The 20,346-nt window shown below is 36.4% G+C and overlaps 1 protein-coding gene across 3 annotated transcripts in view; it reads right to left on the reverse strand.

The window, feature by feature from the left end:
* The window catches only part of gpc6b (glypican 6b), a 103,622-nt gene that overhangs the window by 62,890 nt on the left and 20,386 nt on the right, over nucleotides 1-20,346 (reverse strand). For all 3 annotated transcript variants that reach the window (XM_058082978.1, XM_058082976.1, XM_058082977.1), the window contains exons 2-3: nucleotides 10,949-11,107; nucleotides 5,601-5,992 (exon numbers count right to left, since the gene is read on the reverse strand). In XM_058082978.1, the coding sequence (XP_057938961.1) occupies nucleotides 5,601-5,992; nucleotides 10,949-11,107 (551 nt within the window). The remainder of the gene's footprint in view (nucleotides 1-5,600; nucleotides 5,993-10,948; nucleotides 11,108-20,346) is intronic.

Here is a 20,346-nt window from a genome sequence, read left to right on the forward strand (position 1 = left end):
TGGCCGTGGCCTCATCAATGACAAGGATATGTTTAAAAGAAAATTTTAAACATTTTTTAAATTAAAACAAAAAAACAACAACAAAAAAACTACATTAGGAAAGCAGGAAGTGAACAAATGTAACAGTTACTGATTGTAAAAGTACCAGATGGAGGGGTAGGATTTAATAAGCTTTGCTTCTTCCTACTCCTTTTGGACATGTGGAACTGGGAACTGATTATGTGATGCATTCAATTGTAATCTGATGCATGTTCAAATGAAATTAAACCATTACCATTACCATTACCATTACAATTACCATTACCATTTAATTGAGTGTCACAAGTTGAAAGTAAACTCCTCTGACCTTGGGTCCACATTGGCCGTGGCCTCATCAATGACAAGGATGCGTTTAAAATTTAAAAAAAAAAAATTAATAAAAAAAAAATTAAACTACATTAGGAAAGCAGGAAGTGAACAAATGTATCAGTTTCTGATACATACGTTTCTGTAAAAGTACCAGATGGAGGGGTAGGATTTAATAAGCTTTGCTTCTTCCTACTCCTTTTGGACATGTGGAACTGTGAACTGATTATGTGATGCATTCAATTGTAATCTGATGCATGTTCAAATGAAATAAAACCATTACCATTACCATAAAATGTATTATTGGTAAATAGTTTTGCATTTACATGATTTGTTATGAGAAAAATTGCTTTGTCCTTTTTGTTAGTATTAAATATTAGGTCTTATACTATGTATTTTTACACATGTATGATGGTTAAAATGTTACTTAAAACATTTTCATCCAGCTTTTACTATGAACTTGACATTATTTCATATGGGACGTCAACTTTCACGTCCCGGCCTACGCTCTCTCTCGTTCCAGCTGAGAGGAGACAGCAGCGGAGCTGCCTCACACACTGCAGATACAAGATTGTCTCTCTCTACTGAGAACCACCTGCTCTCGGAGTAAAACACGTGTCACCCACGGGCCCGCTCTTCACAATAAACGAGAAGATGAGCTCCCCTCGCTCCTCCCAGCCTGTCATATATCTTGAGGATGAATTAGGCACGGCCGCCATGTGCTCACATGGGTCTTTCGCACACACGTTCATAAATCTAATCTCAGGAATCAGTCGAAAGTGCAGCGGTGAGTTTCTGCTGCCCGCAAAGAGGGAAGGGGAGACATTTGAGAGGTGGTCATGTCTTCTCTGTGGGCCTCCATGAGCATCTATGACTCACTTAGAGGTGTCGGAGTGATGGATGTTGAGTGATCGCCGTGTCTGAACTTGGCTCATTAGTGCACCATTAGTTCAAACAGGTCACACATGCAGTCAGTGCAGACTTTAATTATTATTATTAATAATATATATATATTTTTATTATTATTATTTAATTTGGAGTCGCTAATTAACCTAGCATGTTTTTGGAATGTGGGAGGAAACCGGAGTACCCGGAGAAAACCAACGCATGCACGGGGCGAACATGCAAACTCCACACAGGGTTCAATTCCGAGGGTGGAATTGAACCCTGGTCTCCTAGCTGTGAGGTCTGCGCGCTAACCACTAGCCCGCCGTGCCGCCCCTGAAAATTCATATTATTATTCAAAATATTATTATTATTATTATTATTATTATTATTATTATTATTATTATTATTATTATTATTATTATTATTATTATTATTATTATTATTATTATTATTATTATTATTATTATTATGAGCGTCAACACATACACTACACCGCGTAATGAATAATAATATTATTCATTTTGACTGTATTTTCAGGGGCAGCACGGCGGTCTAGTGGTTAGCGCGCCGACCTCACAGCTAGGAAACCAGGGTTCAATTCCCCCCTCGGAATTGTGTGGAGTTTGCATGTTCTCCCCGTGCATGCGTGGGTTTTCTCCGGGTACTCCGGTTTCCTCCCACATTCCAAAAAAAACATGCTAGGTTAATTAGCCACTCCAAATTGTCCATAGGTATGAATGTGAGTGTGAATGGTTGTTTGTCTATATGTGCCCTGTGATTGGCTGGCGACCAGTCCAGGGTGTACCCCGCCTCACGCCGGAAGACAGCTGGGATAGGCTCCAGCACCCCCTGCGACCCTTGTGAGGAAAAGCGGTAGAAAATGAATGAATGTCCCCTTCTGCAGTTTTTAACAAGTATTTTTTTTTATTAAATATGCTTTATTTATTGATTTATTTATTTTACTGTAAACAGTTCCTCCTTGCTCTGACTAATTTCATTTAAATAGCTTAAAATATTTCAACGGAACAGAGAAGATAATCTAACAGATGGTCACTGCTTCCCCCCTTACTATCCAGCAGCAATAATTAAGTTGTACATATCCCTTAATATTCTGTTTGATGTAACGCCACTTTAATGCTGCTCCTACTTATATACCATATTACCCCGGGAGTGTTTGCAGTTTTCATCATGTGCGGTGTAAGATTAAAGCAAAAGGAACGAGGCGAAATCATGTCTTCATTTCCATGTGTTCCAGTACACGCTAGTCGATGCTGGTTGACTTCCAAGGTGTTCCAATTTCGAAAGGAATAATGGAAAGTGAAAATAGAAAGCAAATTTTTCGCAGGGTCAAACTGTTAAAATCGTTACATACATACTTATGTAACACTTAGGGAACATTTTCCGGATGTGTAAAAAAAAAAAAAAAAAGTTAACAATATACTAACATATAATAAAATACAATTGCAAGTTCCAAAATTATACCACAAAAAGCTTGTACTGAACTGCGTCAATTGTTGGAAATGAGGCTTATTTTTAGTGGTTCATTTCTACCAGGAAATAAATATGCGGTTATTTAAATCTCGGCATACACAAAATACTACTCACGGATACAGAGTAGCTACATGATTTGTTATGAGAAAACAAATCAAATACAAAACTATTTACAAATAATACATTTTATGGTAATGGTAATGGTAATGTTAATTTCATTTGAACATGCATCAGATTACAATTGAATGCATCACATAATCAGTTCCCAGTTCCACATGTCCAAAAGGAGTAGGAAGAAGCAAAGCTTATTAAATCCTACCCCTCTATCTGGTACTTTTACAATCAGTAACTGTTACATTTGTTCACTTCCTGCTTTCCTAATATAATTTTATATTTTATATTTTGTAATTTAATTATTTTTTTATAAAAAAAAATCTATATATTTTTTAAATGTAATTTAATTATATATTTTTTAATTAGAAGAAATTGCAAATTTTATTGTTGTATGGGGTCATTTTCTTTTTCAAATTTTTTCGCAGGGTCAAACTGTTAAAACCGTTACATACACACTTATGTAACACTTAGGGAACATTTTAACAAGTTAACAATATACTAACATATAATAAAAATACAATTGCAAGTTCCAAAATTATACCACAAAAAGCTTGAACTGAACTGAGTCAATTGTTGTAGTTTGGAACAAAACAATTATGACTATGATCTAATTCTATGACATTGCCGATACTTCAGATGTACTACTAATTGTGTAAATACAGTCGCTCTTTCTTTGGCGGCTATAAGGGAACTCACGACGAGCTTTGTCAACCCATCAGAAATCACAGGAGGTCGTTACTCAATATAACAGTCTGATCCATGGTGTCATCTCTGATAGAATGCTAAAATCATCACACAACAACTTAACACTCAGCTAAGAAATATACAAGATAAAATAAAATACAATTGCAAGTTCCAAAATTATACCACAAAAAGCTTGAACTGAACTGAGTCAATTGTTGGAAATGTGGCTTATTTTTAGTGGTTCATTTCTACCAGGAAATAAATACACGGTTATTTAAATCTCGGCATACACAAAATACTACTCACGGATACAGAGTAGCTACAAACAGAACCATATCCTAAATTATTAAAAATAAAATAGTACATTTGATGTTTCTGCAGCATCCTGTGATCCAAAACTACATCCAAAAAGTGTTTACTAAAATCAATGTAGTTTCAAAAACAACATCCAAGATCAGCAGGCGTAACTGTTCTATAATTTATACTCCGTGTCCTTTCTCAAAGTACATAGAGGTTCCCCCCTTCAGGCAAGAGACGTGATAGTGGAATTAAAAGAGCCAGAACGGTGAATGCTTTGTAAACTAAGAGCCAAATTTTGTAGTCTGAAACCAGCAATCAGTCAGGCATGATTTCAGAGTGTAAACGCCTGTCTGAATAGAACGTAAATGCAGATGAGTTATGAGTCACGATAATCCTTGGCAAGGCTGCTTTAGAATACTTGTAAACGGAACTATTGAGCAAAACTGAAGAAATACTGCGATTTTTTAATTTGATCTCTTGATTGTACTGATACAGTATGCACATCTACTCTTTCTTTTTGTACTTTTACATTGTAGTTGTATGTTATATTTTAACATCTTCATGCAGGAGCTTTGTTATGAGGGAAAAAAATGCATACAAAAAGGGACCAAAGATAGAGTCCTGAGGGACCCCACAAAAAGAAAATTTTACCCCATTACTCTGGAGAAATATATACAAAAATACCAGTGATAACTAATTTTGTTCAATAATTCTGTTAAATATTTTAGCATAACATGACATTGCCGATACTTCAGATGTACTACTAATTGTGTAAATACAGTCGCTCTTTCTTTGGCGGGACCCAATCGCAAGCTATAAGGCAGGGGTGGGCAAACTTTTGGACTCATGGGCCGCATTGAGTTAACAAAACTGTCCGGGGGGCCAGAATATATATTTTTTATAACACACACACTATTTTACGCTTATAATTATAACAGTCCACCTTTAATTATTTGTCTAATTTTATTTATTTATTATATATTATAATGATTAATTATATATATATATAAATTTTATTATTATATATATTATATTTAATATATTATATTTATTATTTATTTAATTTATTTATTTGTATATATGTATATTTTTATATATATATTTGTATATATTTGTATTTGCTTATAATTCTAACAGTCCACCTTGAATTATTTGTCTAATTGTATTTATTATATATTATATTTAATCTACATATTATATATATATATAATTTATTATATATATTATTAATTACATTATATATCAATTTTATCATATTTTTATATATTTATTATTTATTTTATTTATTTACTTATTTGTATAATTTTATCTGTAAACGTGTCAGATTATTAGCTATATGTTTTAAATATGTTCCATATATCCCTTTTTTCCAGAGCACTTTAAACATCAAACCACATCAAACTACAAACTTGAATTTTACATTTTAATTTTTTTTTAAATTATTTTTATTGTTTTTTTTTACTGAATAAGACATCCGACTTCCAAGTCATGTTGCCAGCATGTACGTATGTTAAAAGTTAGAAAGCAACTGGCGGGCCGGATTCAAACGCTTAGTGGGCCACATGTGGCCCCCGGGCCGTAGTTTGCCCACCCCTGCTATAAGGGAACTCACGACGAGCTTTGTCAACCCATCAGAAATCACAGGAGGTCGTTACTCAATATAACAGTCTGATCCGTGGTGTCATCTCTGATAGAATGCTAAAATCGTTTAAAACAAGAGTACAACATTCTAACAACATTTATAGGTCAGAAAAGTGGAACAAAGATGATATGTTTACCTTGGAAACTCTTTGAGCCACCTCCCGGCCAACAGAGAGTCCTTGGACGAAAGTACGAGCGGCGACAAACGCCCGTGTGACCTGCGCCTTCAGCTTCCGGGGCACATCTCCAAAGGGTTTGAGCTGGTCAGTGTACTTGCTGATACACTCCAAGTAGTCCTCAGTGATGACGTACTGCGAGTTGAGCAACGTGAACATGCGCTCCAGCAATCGAGACCAAAAGTCGTTGAGCATTTCCTCCAGGTTGACGTTCCCTCCCGTGTAATAGCGTTTCAGCTCGGCGAAAAGGTTCTCGAACACCTCAGCATTCTGCATGTAAGGCTTGCCGTAAGTCCGTACGAACATCTCATTCAAGGACCTCTCGGTGTTCTCCAGCAGCTCCAGGAAGAATTCTGCAAAAAAATCGGATACTTATTTACTACTTTACTACTTATTACTACTTATTTTCTGTCAAATGTATTAAAATGCAGCGTTAATACTTTCAGGATCCGTCACAGTTCTCACCTTTATTAAACATTTTATTCTATGCACTTATCTATGTTCGTTTATGTAGGTAAAGTATTTAAAACAGGTGCACTGCACCTCGACATTGGGGCCAGGCGGCAGGGGGCCTGGTGCGCACAATACCTGAGAAGATCTGCCTCGGGCTGAGGAGGCACAAAGCAAATTAGGGCGGACTGTCCAATGCTTGGTGGACCGAATGGTACACACAATGGTACTTCCTAATGAAAATAAGAATTATGGTAATGGTTTTATTTCATTTTAACACGCATCAGATTGCAATTGAATGCATCACATAATCAGTTCACAGTTCCACATGTCCGAAAGGAGTAGGAAGAAGCAAAGCTTATTAAATCCTACTCCTCCATCGGGTACTTTTACAATCAGTAACGGTTATATTTGTTCACTTCCTGCTTTCCTAGTTTAATTTTTTTTATAATTTTTAAATTTTTTGAAATTTTCAAAATGTTTAATTTTTTTTTAATTTTTAAATTTTTATTTTTTTTACTTTTTTATTTTTTTGTATTTTTTTAATTTTTTTTAAATTTTCAAAATGTTTAAAATGTTTAAATTTTTTAAAAATGTTTAATTTTTAAATTTTTTTGTATTTTTTTTATTTTAAATTTTCAAAATGTTTAAAATGTTTACATTTTTTAAATTTTTAAAATTTTTAAAATTTTGTTATTTTTTTATTTTTAAATTTTTTTTAATTTTTTTAACTTTTGCAATAAGTAACTGTTACATTTGTTCACTTCCTGCTTTCCTAATTTAATTTTAATTTTAATTTTAATTTTAATTTTAATTTTAATTTTAATTTTAATTTTAATTTTAATTTTAATTTTAATTTTAATTTTAATTTTAATTTTAATTTTAATTTTAATTTTAATTTTAATTTTAATTTTGTTTTATTAATTTAATTTAATTTAATTATATATATCAGCAAGTTGAAGTATTTGTGATTTTACAAATAAGGAGTCAGTATGTTCTCTGTAGGCGGCATCATGAATTATCCTTACTAGCCTTTTTTTTTTTGCAGTACATTTAGCGAGTGAAGATTGCTTTTATAGTTATTATTACTCCATATTTCCACACAATAAGTAAGATATGGTAGAACCAGGTAACACGAGTACTGTAAATTCCAAGATAATTATGTCTTGCCTCCAGTTAAGGTGGTGTCATGGTCTGCGGCTGCACGAGTGCTGTTGGGAATTGGGGAGCTGCGGTTCATTGACATGTACTGTAATGTTTTGGCTCACCAACACTATATGTATAGTATATCTATGTTGTGTTTCTGGTGTATTGTCCCTTGAGAAGATATACTGGAAGAAACATGGTGTCCCCCCCACCCACCCACCCACCCACCCATGACACAAAGGTAGCTTTGTACATATGTGGGTTAGCCACCATCAGCACACATCCAGCAATACGGAGATTCATTACAGAGTCTCCTTTTGTGTAGGTGGGCCTCCAAAGCCAGGTGTGAAGTACTGTGGAGCATCTACGTATCTACATGAGCTAATGGTGTGTTGTGGCTCAGTTCCAAAACTGATACTCATCTTATCGCTTTTTGGTGCTCGGTAGAGACTCACAAAAGTTACTGAATAATGCATATTTTCACATACACAGCACGCTTTTCCTCACATCTCGACGCGGCACATCAGCTCATTCTGCGATTCTTCTAACCTGACAGCTACAATACTACAAAAAACTTTTATTCAATTAGCAACACAAATTTTGCAATTAATATTTGGGAAAGTCCGTTCTGGAAGACGCCGCTTCTCCTTAACGAGCTGAAACTCAAGTACAGAATGTGCCTGATGAAATGAAGGAAAGAGTGACAGCAAAGCCCAAGAGGAAGCAGCGTTGCTGGACCAAGTCTTCACTTGGCTCCTTGTGACATCCGCCATACGCTGACAGCAGCACATGGAAATAATGCTTATTTATTCATGTGTTTCCGGGAATGGTGAGGAAGAGAGAGGAGAGGAAGCGTACATTCCTGGATGAAAGAAGCACACATCACTCTGGCATCGTGATATGACTGATTTGATGTCATTCAATACAATTTGATGTATTCTTATAATTAACTTTTCCAATAAACTCAATATATTGGACAGTTACTGTATTAAGTTGCACTGATATTACTAACATTATTCAATTGGCGATAGGGATGTAGGACAATTATAACACAACAAGATTAAAGGGGACCTATTATGTTCATTTTCAGCGCTTTGTATTGAGTTGTGGACTCCTATAGAGCAGCTACACATAATAACGCTTTCTAGATCTTCCAGATTCTGCACCTCTTTCTACAGTGTTATCATAAACTTCATACTTCTGCCCTCAAACGCTTTGTTTAATTTAATGTCTAATTTATGCCACACTCTCAAGCGATCCCGAGGACTTCCAGTAGCGCAGGTCCGCGTTCAATCTGCAGCCCAAATGAGGAGCTCCGGATTGCATTAACGTCAGTAAAATTCTGTGTTTGAAAAAACTTCAAATGCGCAAACTTCATTATCTGATGCTTTGGCATCATTTAACACAGGAAATAATAAATATAATAAAAAAAATGAATAATAAATAAATAAATAAAAATAATAAAAGGCATGAGTGTCCTCATAAAACTTTGATCCGGGCTTATATTACGTCCATGATGAACCAATATTCCAACACAAGAAGTAATTGGGATACATTTCCTGGGTTGGCAAAAAGGACAATTAACTCATTAAATAATTTCAATATCAATAAAATTGATAAAATATTATTATTGTTGAATACCGTATTGACCTGAAAGTAAGACGACCCTGAATAGAAAATGATCCATCCATTTTTTATACATTTTTCAGGTCAAGAGTAGGCTGGAGCCTATCCCAGCTGAGCTTTGATTGACTTTTTTTTAAAGACAAATGATAGACAAAATACTACAGTAAACCTCGGATATATCGGATTCAATTGTTCCCACTGGTTTTGTCCGATATAAGCGAAATCCGTTATATGCGTATACCGGAAAATGTCCGTTTTACGCATATTTCGGATTTATATCCGGTATATGCGTAAATGGGATTTTATCCGTTATAAAAAGGCACTTCCTTGACTATGTTTCCAATGTACCTGGACGCGCAGGCAACGCTGCAAACGCTGCAAATGACGTCGTATAGCGGCCTGTCACGATTCGGCGAATCGGAGCGCCACGATGCGGCCATCCGATATATGCGAGGGAAATTTAATGGAAATGCATTGGAACGGGACTGGAGATTTTGTCCGAAATAGGCGAAATCCGTTATAAAAAATCCGATATATGCAATGAATTTTTATTGGAAATGCATTACAGAAAAATCGGTTCTTTTTTATCTGTCCCTTGTGAGCGAATTTCCGATATATCCGAGTCCGATATATCCGAGGTTTACTGTATTTGACAAATGATTATCACATATTTTTGAGCTAGTTGAAAGTTGTTTGATGAGCACTGATCATAATTACGGTGGAATCTTGCTTTTTGTCAATCAATTCCAAAAATTCGGATAATTTTCCATAGGAAATAATACAAATCCAATTACTCCATTTAAAAAAAACATATTTCACAGGGAATAACAATAATTTTACATGCAGTATGTAAGCAAAGTTGAAGAATTATGCCAGGGACCCGTTAAAAAATTTAATATTTTCATATTATATTATATACATATTATATATGTATATATATATTATATTATATAATAATATAATATGAATATAATCTAATAATTATATATTATATAATTTAATATGAATATTATTTTATAATATTATATAATAATATTATATAATAATGTATACATATTATTTTATATTATATATTTTAATATGAATATTATTATAATATTATATAATAATATTATACAATAATATATACATATTATTTTATATTATAGAAAACCTGTTTATGACTTTCTAAATATGATTTTCATCCTTATTAGAGCACTGTATCCATTAAAGCCATACAGTCAGATTTACACTCCTATTATTCTTTGTTATAATTTTTGTCAAAAAATTACAAAAACCACAGCGTATGGAAACTGAGGTTTCACCATATCTTAAAATCAGTATCATAACTTCCGACAAGTGACTTCAAATATTGTACTTGCTTACTTTTACATTGCGATACACAACATCCAGCGCACAGCCAGCTTTGGTGAACACTCTGTTACCAAGGAAACGTCGAGCTGCAAAATCAACTAGGAATTAAAACTTAATAGCCACGACTTTAATAAGAAATGAAGATTTTAGTATACGCCGCTATCCACCGGGTGCAGTGCTGAATTCACCTTAAAGATCAAACAGACAGGTGGCCATTTTTTTTTTCCACCTTTACCGTTATACGAGGTGATAAGAAGCTTCCTCCCACACAGTCTCATGTTGGATGAGAGAGGGATTATTTTATCTCATTAAAGCTAAAAGAAGCTGACGCCACGCAGGAAAGGATACAAGTAGGGTGAGGAGGTAAAGTGTGTCTGGGTTGGGTAATGAGCCCCCCCTCCCCTATCCTGTGGCGGCAGCATCCCGGTGGTCAAGGCAGTCACTGTGGGGCTCCATCACGCGGCACCGTGAAACCGAAGCTTAATAATGCAAAGCTTAGCGAAGGGCCGCTGTTCGACGTGTCAATCTGCTGAGCAAGAAGCCCTGTTTGTTTAAAGGCTACTCCACCCGCTAGCATATTAATGACGTTTTCGCAGGGTGAGAAGAGCTAAACACCGACAAAACAGTGAATACATTTTAAATCAACACCTACACTCCTGATGCTTTCATTTTTGCAGTCTGTTTTTCCATTAGATTTTTTTTCTAAATAAACAAAAAATAATAATAATACTTACCATCAAACTTCTGATGCCTGGAGACAAAGATGCTTCTCAAGTTATGACTTATCTCATCAACCAGATTGCCAAACTCTTGTTTACTCCGCTGCCCGAAAGCGTCTTCAATTTCTGGGGTGCAACACGTGTTCCCCTGTGGACACACTCGAAGGTGTTCACCTGCCCGTGTGAAATAAAACAAAATAATAGTTAGGGGATTCGACTTTTACATCAGTGCATTGAAGGTAACATTAAAAAAACAACACATAATATTTTATTGGTTAAAAAAAAATGTCCTTTTTTTCTGTAGCAGTACATTTTCTCCTTGTTGGTGAGTCACGAAAGGTGTGAAAAATAACCAACAATAACATATAACTCAATAATACAATAACATGTGGGAAGGATATACAGCACTGTATGTATAAAACAAAATATTCCTCCATATTCCAAAGAACCTTTCAGCTAATGATAGCAATTTGGCAGAGTTCTTAGTTAGAGCATAGAAAACCAATTTTTGCTATTATTAGAGCCCTGCAGACATGAAATAGCACCCCTATAGTCACCTTTACGCTCTTATTTTTTTGTTTACACCACATTTCGCAATGCTAATGTGCATTACAAAGACATCAGAGAAGGTCATAGTGAATAGTGAATAATATTCATTCATTCATTCATTTTCTACCGCTTTTCGCGGGGGTGCTGGAGCCTATCCCAGCTGTCTTCGGGCGAGAGGCGGGGTACATACACCCTGGACTGGTGGCCAGCCAATCACAGGGCACATATAGACAAACAACCATTCACATTCACATTCATACCTATGGACAATTTGGAGTCGCTAATTAACCTAGCATGTTTTTTGGAATGTGGGAGGAAACCGGAGTACCCGGATAAAAACCCACACATGCACGGGGAGAACATGCAAACTCCACACAGAAATGGCCGAGGGTGGAATTGAACCCTGGTCTCCTAGCTGTGAGGTCTGCGAGCTAACCACTCGTCCCCCGTGCCGCCCCTAGTGAATAATACTGAATAAGAATTCACTCATAGTGAATAAGAAACTAACTAGTTAGCCTACTATTTATTTGTTCTAAACTTAAAGTGTTTCGAACTGAGCGGGGTTGAACCAGAAAGTAAGAAGACAAAAGTGTACCACTTCCACACAGAATGGGAGGATAACTTTTTTTCACTCTTTTTTTCACAAACAGCGACCATTTTTTACTTCATTTTTGAAAACATGATAGGCTCTCAAACTGAATTGTAGCCAGGCATGACGGACTGGTGGCCAGCCAATCACAGGGCACATATAGACAAACAACCATTCACACTCACATTCATACCTATGGACAATTTGGAGTCGCTAATTAACCTAGCATGTTTTTTGGAATGTGGGAGAAAACCCACGCATGCACGGGGAGAACATGTAAACTCCACACAGAGATGGCCGAGGGTGGGATTGAACACAGGCCTGCATGCTAACCACTTGATCACCGTGCAGCCCGAGGTAAAATATAGAATTTTATATTCAGGTTGACAGATAAATTTCACTCACAGCCATCATTTTTATTCGCACATGCACATCAATCTCATATTTAGTTGAAGTCTCATCCAATGGACTTCACTTTTGATGGACATGAGGTGCAACCACATCCACTCACACCCCCCCGCAGGCCTCTTTAAAAGCACCATTGATACCACTCAGGTTGTGGGTAATTTGCGGCGACTCGTCGAGCGTCTGCCTCCATGATGCCAAATACAAATGACAGCTGATGGGGGGGAGGAGGTGGGATGGGGGGGGTCACAAGTGACAAATGATGGCCAATACTGCAGACAGCAGCACTTAGGATCCAAGTGGCAACCGGTACCCATGAAGAGATTTCAAAAGGTCATTGCAATTTTCTCAGCATTGAGTCATTTTTTGGGTCATTTCAGCCACTTTCTACATAGAGTTTACTGTACGTCTCTTAGCTGTCAGCCAGGGATAACAGCCTTGCGTTCACCGTGTCAATAAATCCTGCTGCTGGGTTCAACTTAGTGAATAAAAGCAAAACTTGCAATACTTTCCAGCACAAGTGGCTTTAGACCGGGGGGTCTCAAACAAGCGGGCCGCGGGCCAAATGTGGACCGCAGGACACTACTTTGAGGCCCCCGCCTTGATATGAAAGTTTAATGTTAGTTTGATATGGATGCTGTATGGTATCATGTACCCAGAAAAAAATTATTACCTTTGATTAATGTTCATGTTAAAGGTTAAATAACTGTTAATAGTATCCTCCCTATCCGTGTGGAAGTGGTAAGTTTGATATGGATGCTGTATGGTATCATGTACACAGAAAAAAAATTATTACGTTTGATTCATGTTCATGTTAAAGGTTAAATAACTGTTAATAGTTATCCTCCCTATCCGTGTGGAAGTGGTAAGTTTGATATGGATGCTGTATGGTATCATGTACCCAGAAAAAAAATTATTACGTTTGATTAATGTTCATGTTAAAGGTTAAATAACTGTTAATAGTTATCCTCCCTATCCGTGTGGAAGTGGTAAGTTTGATATGGATGCTGTATGGTATCATGTACCCAGAAAAAAATTATTACGTTTGATTCATGTTCATGTTAAAGGTTAAATAACTGTTAATAGTTATCCTCCCTATCCGTGTGGAAGTGGTAAGTTTGATATGGATGCTGTATGGTATCATGTACACAGAAAAAAAATATTACGTTTGATTAATGTTCATGTTAAAGGTTAAATAACTGTTAATAGTTATCCTCCCTATCCGTGTGGAAGTGGTAAGTTTGATATGGATGCTGTATGGTATCATGTACCCAGAAAAAAAATTATTACGTTTGATTAATGTTCATGTTAAAGGTTAAATAACTGTTAATAGTTATCCTCCCTATCCGTGTGGAAGTGGTAAGTTTGATATGGATGCTGTATGGTATCATGTACCCAGAAAAAAAATATTACGTTTGATTCATGTTCATGTTAAAGGTTAAATAACTGTTAATAGTTATCCTCCCTATCCGTGTGGAAGTGGTAAGTTTGATATGGATGCTGTATGGTATCATGTACCCAGAAAAAAATATTACGTTTGATTAATGTTCATGTTAAAGGTTAAATAACTGTTAATAGTTATCCTCCCTATCCGTGTGGAAGTGGTAAGTTTGATATGGATGCTGTATGGTATCATGTACCCAGAAAAAAAAATATTATGTTTGATTAATGTTCATGTTAAAGGTTAAATAACTGTTAATAGTTATCCTCCCTATCCGTGTGGAAGTGGTAAGTTTGATATGGATGCTGTATGGTATCATGTACCCAGAAAAAAATTATTACGTTTGATTCATGTTCATGTTAAAGGTTAAATAACTGTTAATAGTTATCCTCCCTATCCGTGTGGAAGTGGTAAGTTTTTGGCTATTTAAGTTGAAAGGAAATAACTTGAAGGCTACCGTTTAGGTCGCTAGCTCTCTAGTTTGCGAGTTAGCACGTGTCTCAAGACCCTGCAGTTGTGCAATATGTTGTAAATAAAAAAAAGTATAAATGTGACTATAGTCGTGTTTTGTCATGTCTACAGGGCTCTAATAATGCTTTGTTCATTTTAATGTGAAAAAAATAATTTGTCTACCCACCAACTATATGTGGTTTCTTAAGTTTTTATTATTTGCCATTTTATTATATTTATTTATTACTGATTGATTTTCTTTATTCTTGATTTGTTCATTTTTTTTCATCTTATTTTGTGCAGAAAAATTAAGATATTTTATTGTTTTATTATTTTATTAAGAGCTTTTATTGTAGAAAATCGGAACCAAAGCACTGAAAAAGTTTGTATATTTTTCTGTTTTTAATAAATGCGTTTTTTTTGGGGGGGGGGGGACCTGATGCGGCCCAGCCTGGCCCAGACCCTAGCTCCAGTGGCCCTCAGGTAAATTGAGTTTGAGACAGACTCAGTGGAGCCAAATTATTTTCCTGAAGTGAGTCAGCTTTTCTTCCCGTCACTCACTCATATGCACATGTGACCTGGAGACATGCAGCCGGAACAACATGACATCAACTATGGGAGGTATTGAGCTAGTATTTCCACACAGACTGAACTCCACTCACAGAGTGATGGCTGGATGAGATGTCCTATTATAGCATCATTTACAATGGACCTACATGTCCTCCCAGTAAGAAGAAAGTGAATTGCTAATTGGCTATTTCAGTGGAGTGTGTATTAAAATCATTGAGTCGGGGGGGTTTGCTTTAAATTCAGACATCATCTTTAAAAAAAAAAAAAAAAAAAAGATCCAGTAGGTCAGACATTATGTGCACCCCCACTGAGCAGCAAATAGCGAGTGTAGCCTTTTCATCAGATTTGTCAAGTAGGTGGTGTGTGTGTGTGGGGGGGGTTGGGAATGGGGAACATCTTGACACAACATCCCTTTAGTGTGCTCCAGCATCACTTAGGAATGAGGCTGTCATACATCAACATAGTCCGTGTGGCTTTCAAGGGACACACATTGGAGAACCGTGCCCTTCCTATTCAAGGTTAAACCAGCAAACTGTGGCCTCACTGGATCACCGTCTGTCTGTCTGTCTGTCTGTCTGTCTGTCTGCCCCCGTAACCCCCCCTCCCACCCCCACCACCAGCCAAAAAAACACAAATCTCTGTATTATAATGACTTTTGTTTTTATTGCTTTGGAAATAAAAAACAATGACATGTACAATAAAGTTGCATGGCGGCATCTGCAGCACGTAAATCCGTTACAATCCAGGTAATTTTACCTGGAAAACTCATTCAAATGCTTGAGGTATTGTCATGTTTTGTACCTGGAAAATATTATAGTAGTGTTGAATTGCACTACTTCTAATGTTGGCAGGTTTTAATTTAATGTCATTCAATATGCATTGATATCAAACATTTATTCATGAGCTACTGTAGGTAATGGTAATGGTAATGGTTTAAGGTTATTTGAACATGCATCCGATTACAATTGAATGCATCACATAATCAGTTCACAGTAGGAAGAAGCAAAGCTTATTAAATCCTACCCCTCCATCTGGTACTTGTACAATCAGTAACTGTTATATTTGTTCACTTCCTGCTTTCCTAATGTAGTTTAAGTTTTTTTTTAATTTTTTAAATTTTTAAATTTTTTAAAATTTTTAAATTTTTTAAATTTTTTAAATTTTTAAAGAATTTTAAATTTTCAAAATTTTCAAAATTTTCAAAATTTTCAAAATTTTCAAAATTTTCAAAATTTTCAAAATTTTCAAAATTTTCAAAAATTTTAAAAATGTTAAATTTTTTAAATTTAAATTTTTTTTTAATTTTTTTTAATTTTTTTAATTTTTTGTCACGTACCGAAGTACAAGGTGATATGAGCATCCAATGACATAATGTACTTCTTCCCTGAGATCATATTTCTCCTCTCTTGTAGAGAAGTATTGGATGACATTTTTAGCTAATTGGTTATTTTTAGCCTTATGCATTATTTTAGCTGTATTTATAAGTATTTGTGATTTTTAGAAACAAGGAGTTAGTATGTTCTATGTAGTCGGCATTATGAATTATCCTTACTAGCCTTTTTTGCAGTACATTTAGCGAGTTAGGATTGCTTTTATAGTTATTAGCCCATATTTAGGGGTAAGGCGAGACGTTCACTCGTCATCTAAAAGAAAAACTTTAGACTATAATGTAAAAGTGGAATGAGTCTGTTGAGACGTTTCCTCCGTCGTTGGCAGTTACCATGGTGATGGCAATTATACAGAGTGAGATACAGTATTCCACTTGAACCTCGGTTCACCACAACCATCATCGTTTATTTTTACACTCATGAAATACATCCCTAACTCGCCACGCAGAGTAAGCACTCAACCCAGAAAAGGTTGGTGATCCTGACGAAGATTCATGTGCTGATAAATAGTTATTGTTTTGCTAGCGTTATTTAGCTTTGTTTTTAGTTTCACTAGTCAACTTTTGTTCATTGGACAAATCTTTTCGTTTTGATTTTGTTCTGTTATTGTTGGTCAATTTTTTATTATGTCTGCGAGTTTCGTTGGGTTTGGTTAAGGGGTGTCCAAGACGTGGCCTGGGGGCTATTTGTATCCTGGAGCTTGTTTTTCTTTGGATCTTATTTTAAAAACAAAATTAAGATAGTGCTACACTGAAAATGACGTCAGTGCCCTTTATAGATGAAAATATTGATAAAAAAATAAATCAAGGTTCATCAATGAATCATGCCGTTTTGTTAGTTTTACTCATTTGTTAGCTTTTTAACTTCTGTAGCTTTGCTAACAACTTTTATTTAACAGTTCCGTTAGTGTCTTAGTTTCACGGGCTAGTTTTGTTCGCCCGTTGGTTATTTGTGTTTGTTAGCTCACGATTAGTTTTAGTTTCACGTAGGTACTAAAATCACTAAATCGCATAATTCCTTCATCACACACTTTGTCAGTCTCTCGCTCTTTAGTTTGAACTGTCTTCCGGCAGTTTATCCAGTGGATTTTTAACCCACTATAAAGAAAGACGCACTATAAACCTGGCAATCCTAGCTTGGCAAGCTCTAAGCTTGTTTATTTCGGTAGTTTTTTTGTTTCCTAGTCTTACTTATATTTGTTTTTTGCTAATTTACTCGAGTTTTCGGTAGTTTTGTTGGTGTTGGGAGATTTGTTAATTTGTTTATTCATTAGTTCCATCCATCCATTTTGTATGTTGTTTATACTTATTAAGGTCGCAGGGACATGCTGGAGCCTATCCCAGCTGTCTTTGGGCGAGAGGAGGGGTACACCCTAGACTGGTGGCCAGCCATTGGCAGGACAAACAACCATTCACACTCACATTCATACCTATGGACAATTTAGAGTCGCTAATTAACCTAGCATGTTTTTGGAATGTGGAAGGAAACCGGAGTACCCGGAGAAAACCCAAAGGGTAGAACATGCAAACGCCACACAGAGATGACCAAAATTGAACCCAGTTTTTCATCTCCTGACTCCGTGGCCAACCTGTTACCCACTCAACCACCTATTTCATAGTTTTGTTCCTTCATTTATTAGCTTTCTAACTTAGTAAAAAAATTCACTTTTCAACTGATAAACAAGAAAATATATAGTACTTCTCCACAAGTTCTCCATCACTTTCATCACCAGTGTCGTCTTGGCCCCCCGTTCCGCACTCTGCTAAGTGCCACTTTACTTTCAACCCATTTAGAGGCATTCAGCTTTGTCCTTCATTTTGTTTACAGAAACACAAAGCTAGTTTAGGAAGTGTGAACATTACTAAGTGTTTTTAAGTTGTTCCACTCCATTGTGGAAGGTTTGATTTCTGAAGCTGTCAGCGACCCTGACCGAGGTACTCGGAAGAAATAATTGCACATTATTGTTTAGCAGTCAGATTTGAAGAGGAGGAGCATTGAGATGTTATCCTTGCTGAAACTTCCTGTATTGACCCCATTGCTGTGAGACACTTTTTAGCTTCAACTCTTTTATTTTATTCATTCATTCATTTTCTACTGCTTATCCTCACGAGGGTCGTGGGGGGTGCTGGAGCCTATCACAGCTGTTTTCGGGCGAGAGGCGGGGTACACCCAAACCAATCACAGGGTACATATAGACAAACAACCATTCACACCACACATACAAAATAAGCAGGTAAAAATGTACCACTTCCACATTGAATATTAGGCTCTTAGCTGTAAATCGTGTTGTTTTAATTTGGACAACAACCTAACTGACTGAATGAACAGCACCTTCAAGATGTGATTTGATCACAGGGTACACCCTGGACTGGTGGCCAGCCAATCACAGGGCACATATAGACAAACAACCATTCACACTCACATTCATACCTATGAACAATTTGGAGTCGCTAATTAACCTAGCATGTTTTTTGGAATGTGGGAGGAAACCGGAATACCCGGAGAAAACCCACGCATGCACGGGGAGAACATGCAAACTCCACAGAGAGATGCCCGAGGGTGGAATTGAACCCGGTCTCCTTGCTGTGAGGTCTGCACACTAACCACTTGACTCAACTCATTTTATTCATTCATTTATTCATTTTCTACCACCTTTCCTCACGAGAGTCGCGGGGATGCTGGAGCCTATCCCAGCTGGATAGGGTAGCGGGGTACACCCTGGACTGGTGGCCAGCCAATCACAGGGCACATATAGACAAACAGCCATTCATACTCACATTCATACCTATGGACAATTTGGAATCGCTAATTAACCTAGCATGTTTTTTGGAATGTGGGAGGAAACCGGAATACCCGGAGAAAACCCACGCATGCACGGGGAGAACATGCAAACTCCACACAGAGATGCCCGAGGGTGGAATTGAACCCTGGTCTCCTAGCTGTGAGATCTGCGCGCTAACCACTCGACCGCCGTATCGCCCCTAGTGAATAATAGTGAATAAGAATTCACTCATAGTGAATAAGAAGCTAACTAGTTAGCCTACTATTTATTTGTTCTAAACTTAAAGTGTTTCGAACTGAGCGGGGTTGAACAAGAAAGTAAGAAGACAAAAGTGTACCACTTCCACACAGAATGGGAGGATAACTTTTTTTCACTCTTTTTTCCACAAACAGCGACCATTTTTTACTTCATTTTTGAAAACATGATAGGCTCTCAAACTGAATTGTAGCCAGGCATGACGGACTGGTGGCCAGCCAATCACAGGGCACATATAGACAAACAACCATTCACACTCACATTCATACCTATGGACAATTTGGAGTTGCTAATTAACCTAGCATGTTTTTGGAATGTGGGAGAAAACCCACGCATGCACGAGGAGAACATGCAAACTCCACACAGAGATCCCCGAGGGTGGAATTGAACCCGTGTCTCCTTGCTGTGAGGTCTGCACGCTAACCACTCGACCTCAACTCATTTTAATCATTGCAAACCAAAGTTTCAACACACGCTAATATCAGCATTTATTTATTTAGTATTTAGCGTGTTTACAAGCTGCAATTACTTTGTGTCACTCACTTACACATCAGTGATCAAATGTACTGTCAAACCTGTTTGCCGCCTTAATTGTCACCAGTAATGAGCTTTTAAGACAAATATTTGCTTCCTTCCTCCTTGTGGGCTCATTTCACTAAGATGGCGTTTAAATTAAACCCATTAAACAGAAACTCAACCACATTTTCCATTAGTTTAACAAACAAAATCCAGTGCACAGAATTGGATTTTTCCTCAACGTCAGGTACAGCTGCAAAATGGAATGTGATCTACAGGAATAAACCAAAATGCATTTATTAAAACCAGAAAAATATCAAAACTTTTTCAGTGCTTTGGTTCCGATTTTCTACAATAAAAGCTCTGATAAAACATTCCACTGTTCTCAAATATCTTAATTTTTATATTTCTGCACAAAATAAGATGAAAAATAAACAAATCAAGAATAAAGAAAATCAATTAATCAGT

The sequence above is a fragment of the Doryrhamphus excisus genome, chromosome 9, assembly GCF_030265055.1.
Source record: "Doryrhamphus excisus isolate RoL2022-K1 chromosome 9, RoL_Dexc_1.0, whole genome shotgun sequence".
Taxonomy (NCBI): domain Eukaryota; kingdom Metazoa; phylum Chordata; class Actinopteri; order Syngnathiformes; family Syngnathidae; genus Doryrhamphus; species Doryrhamphus excisus.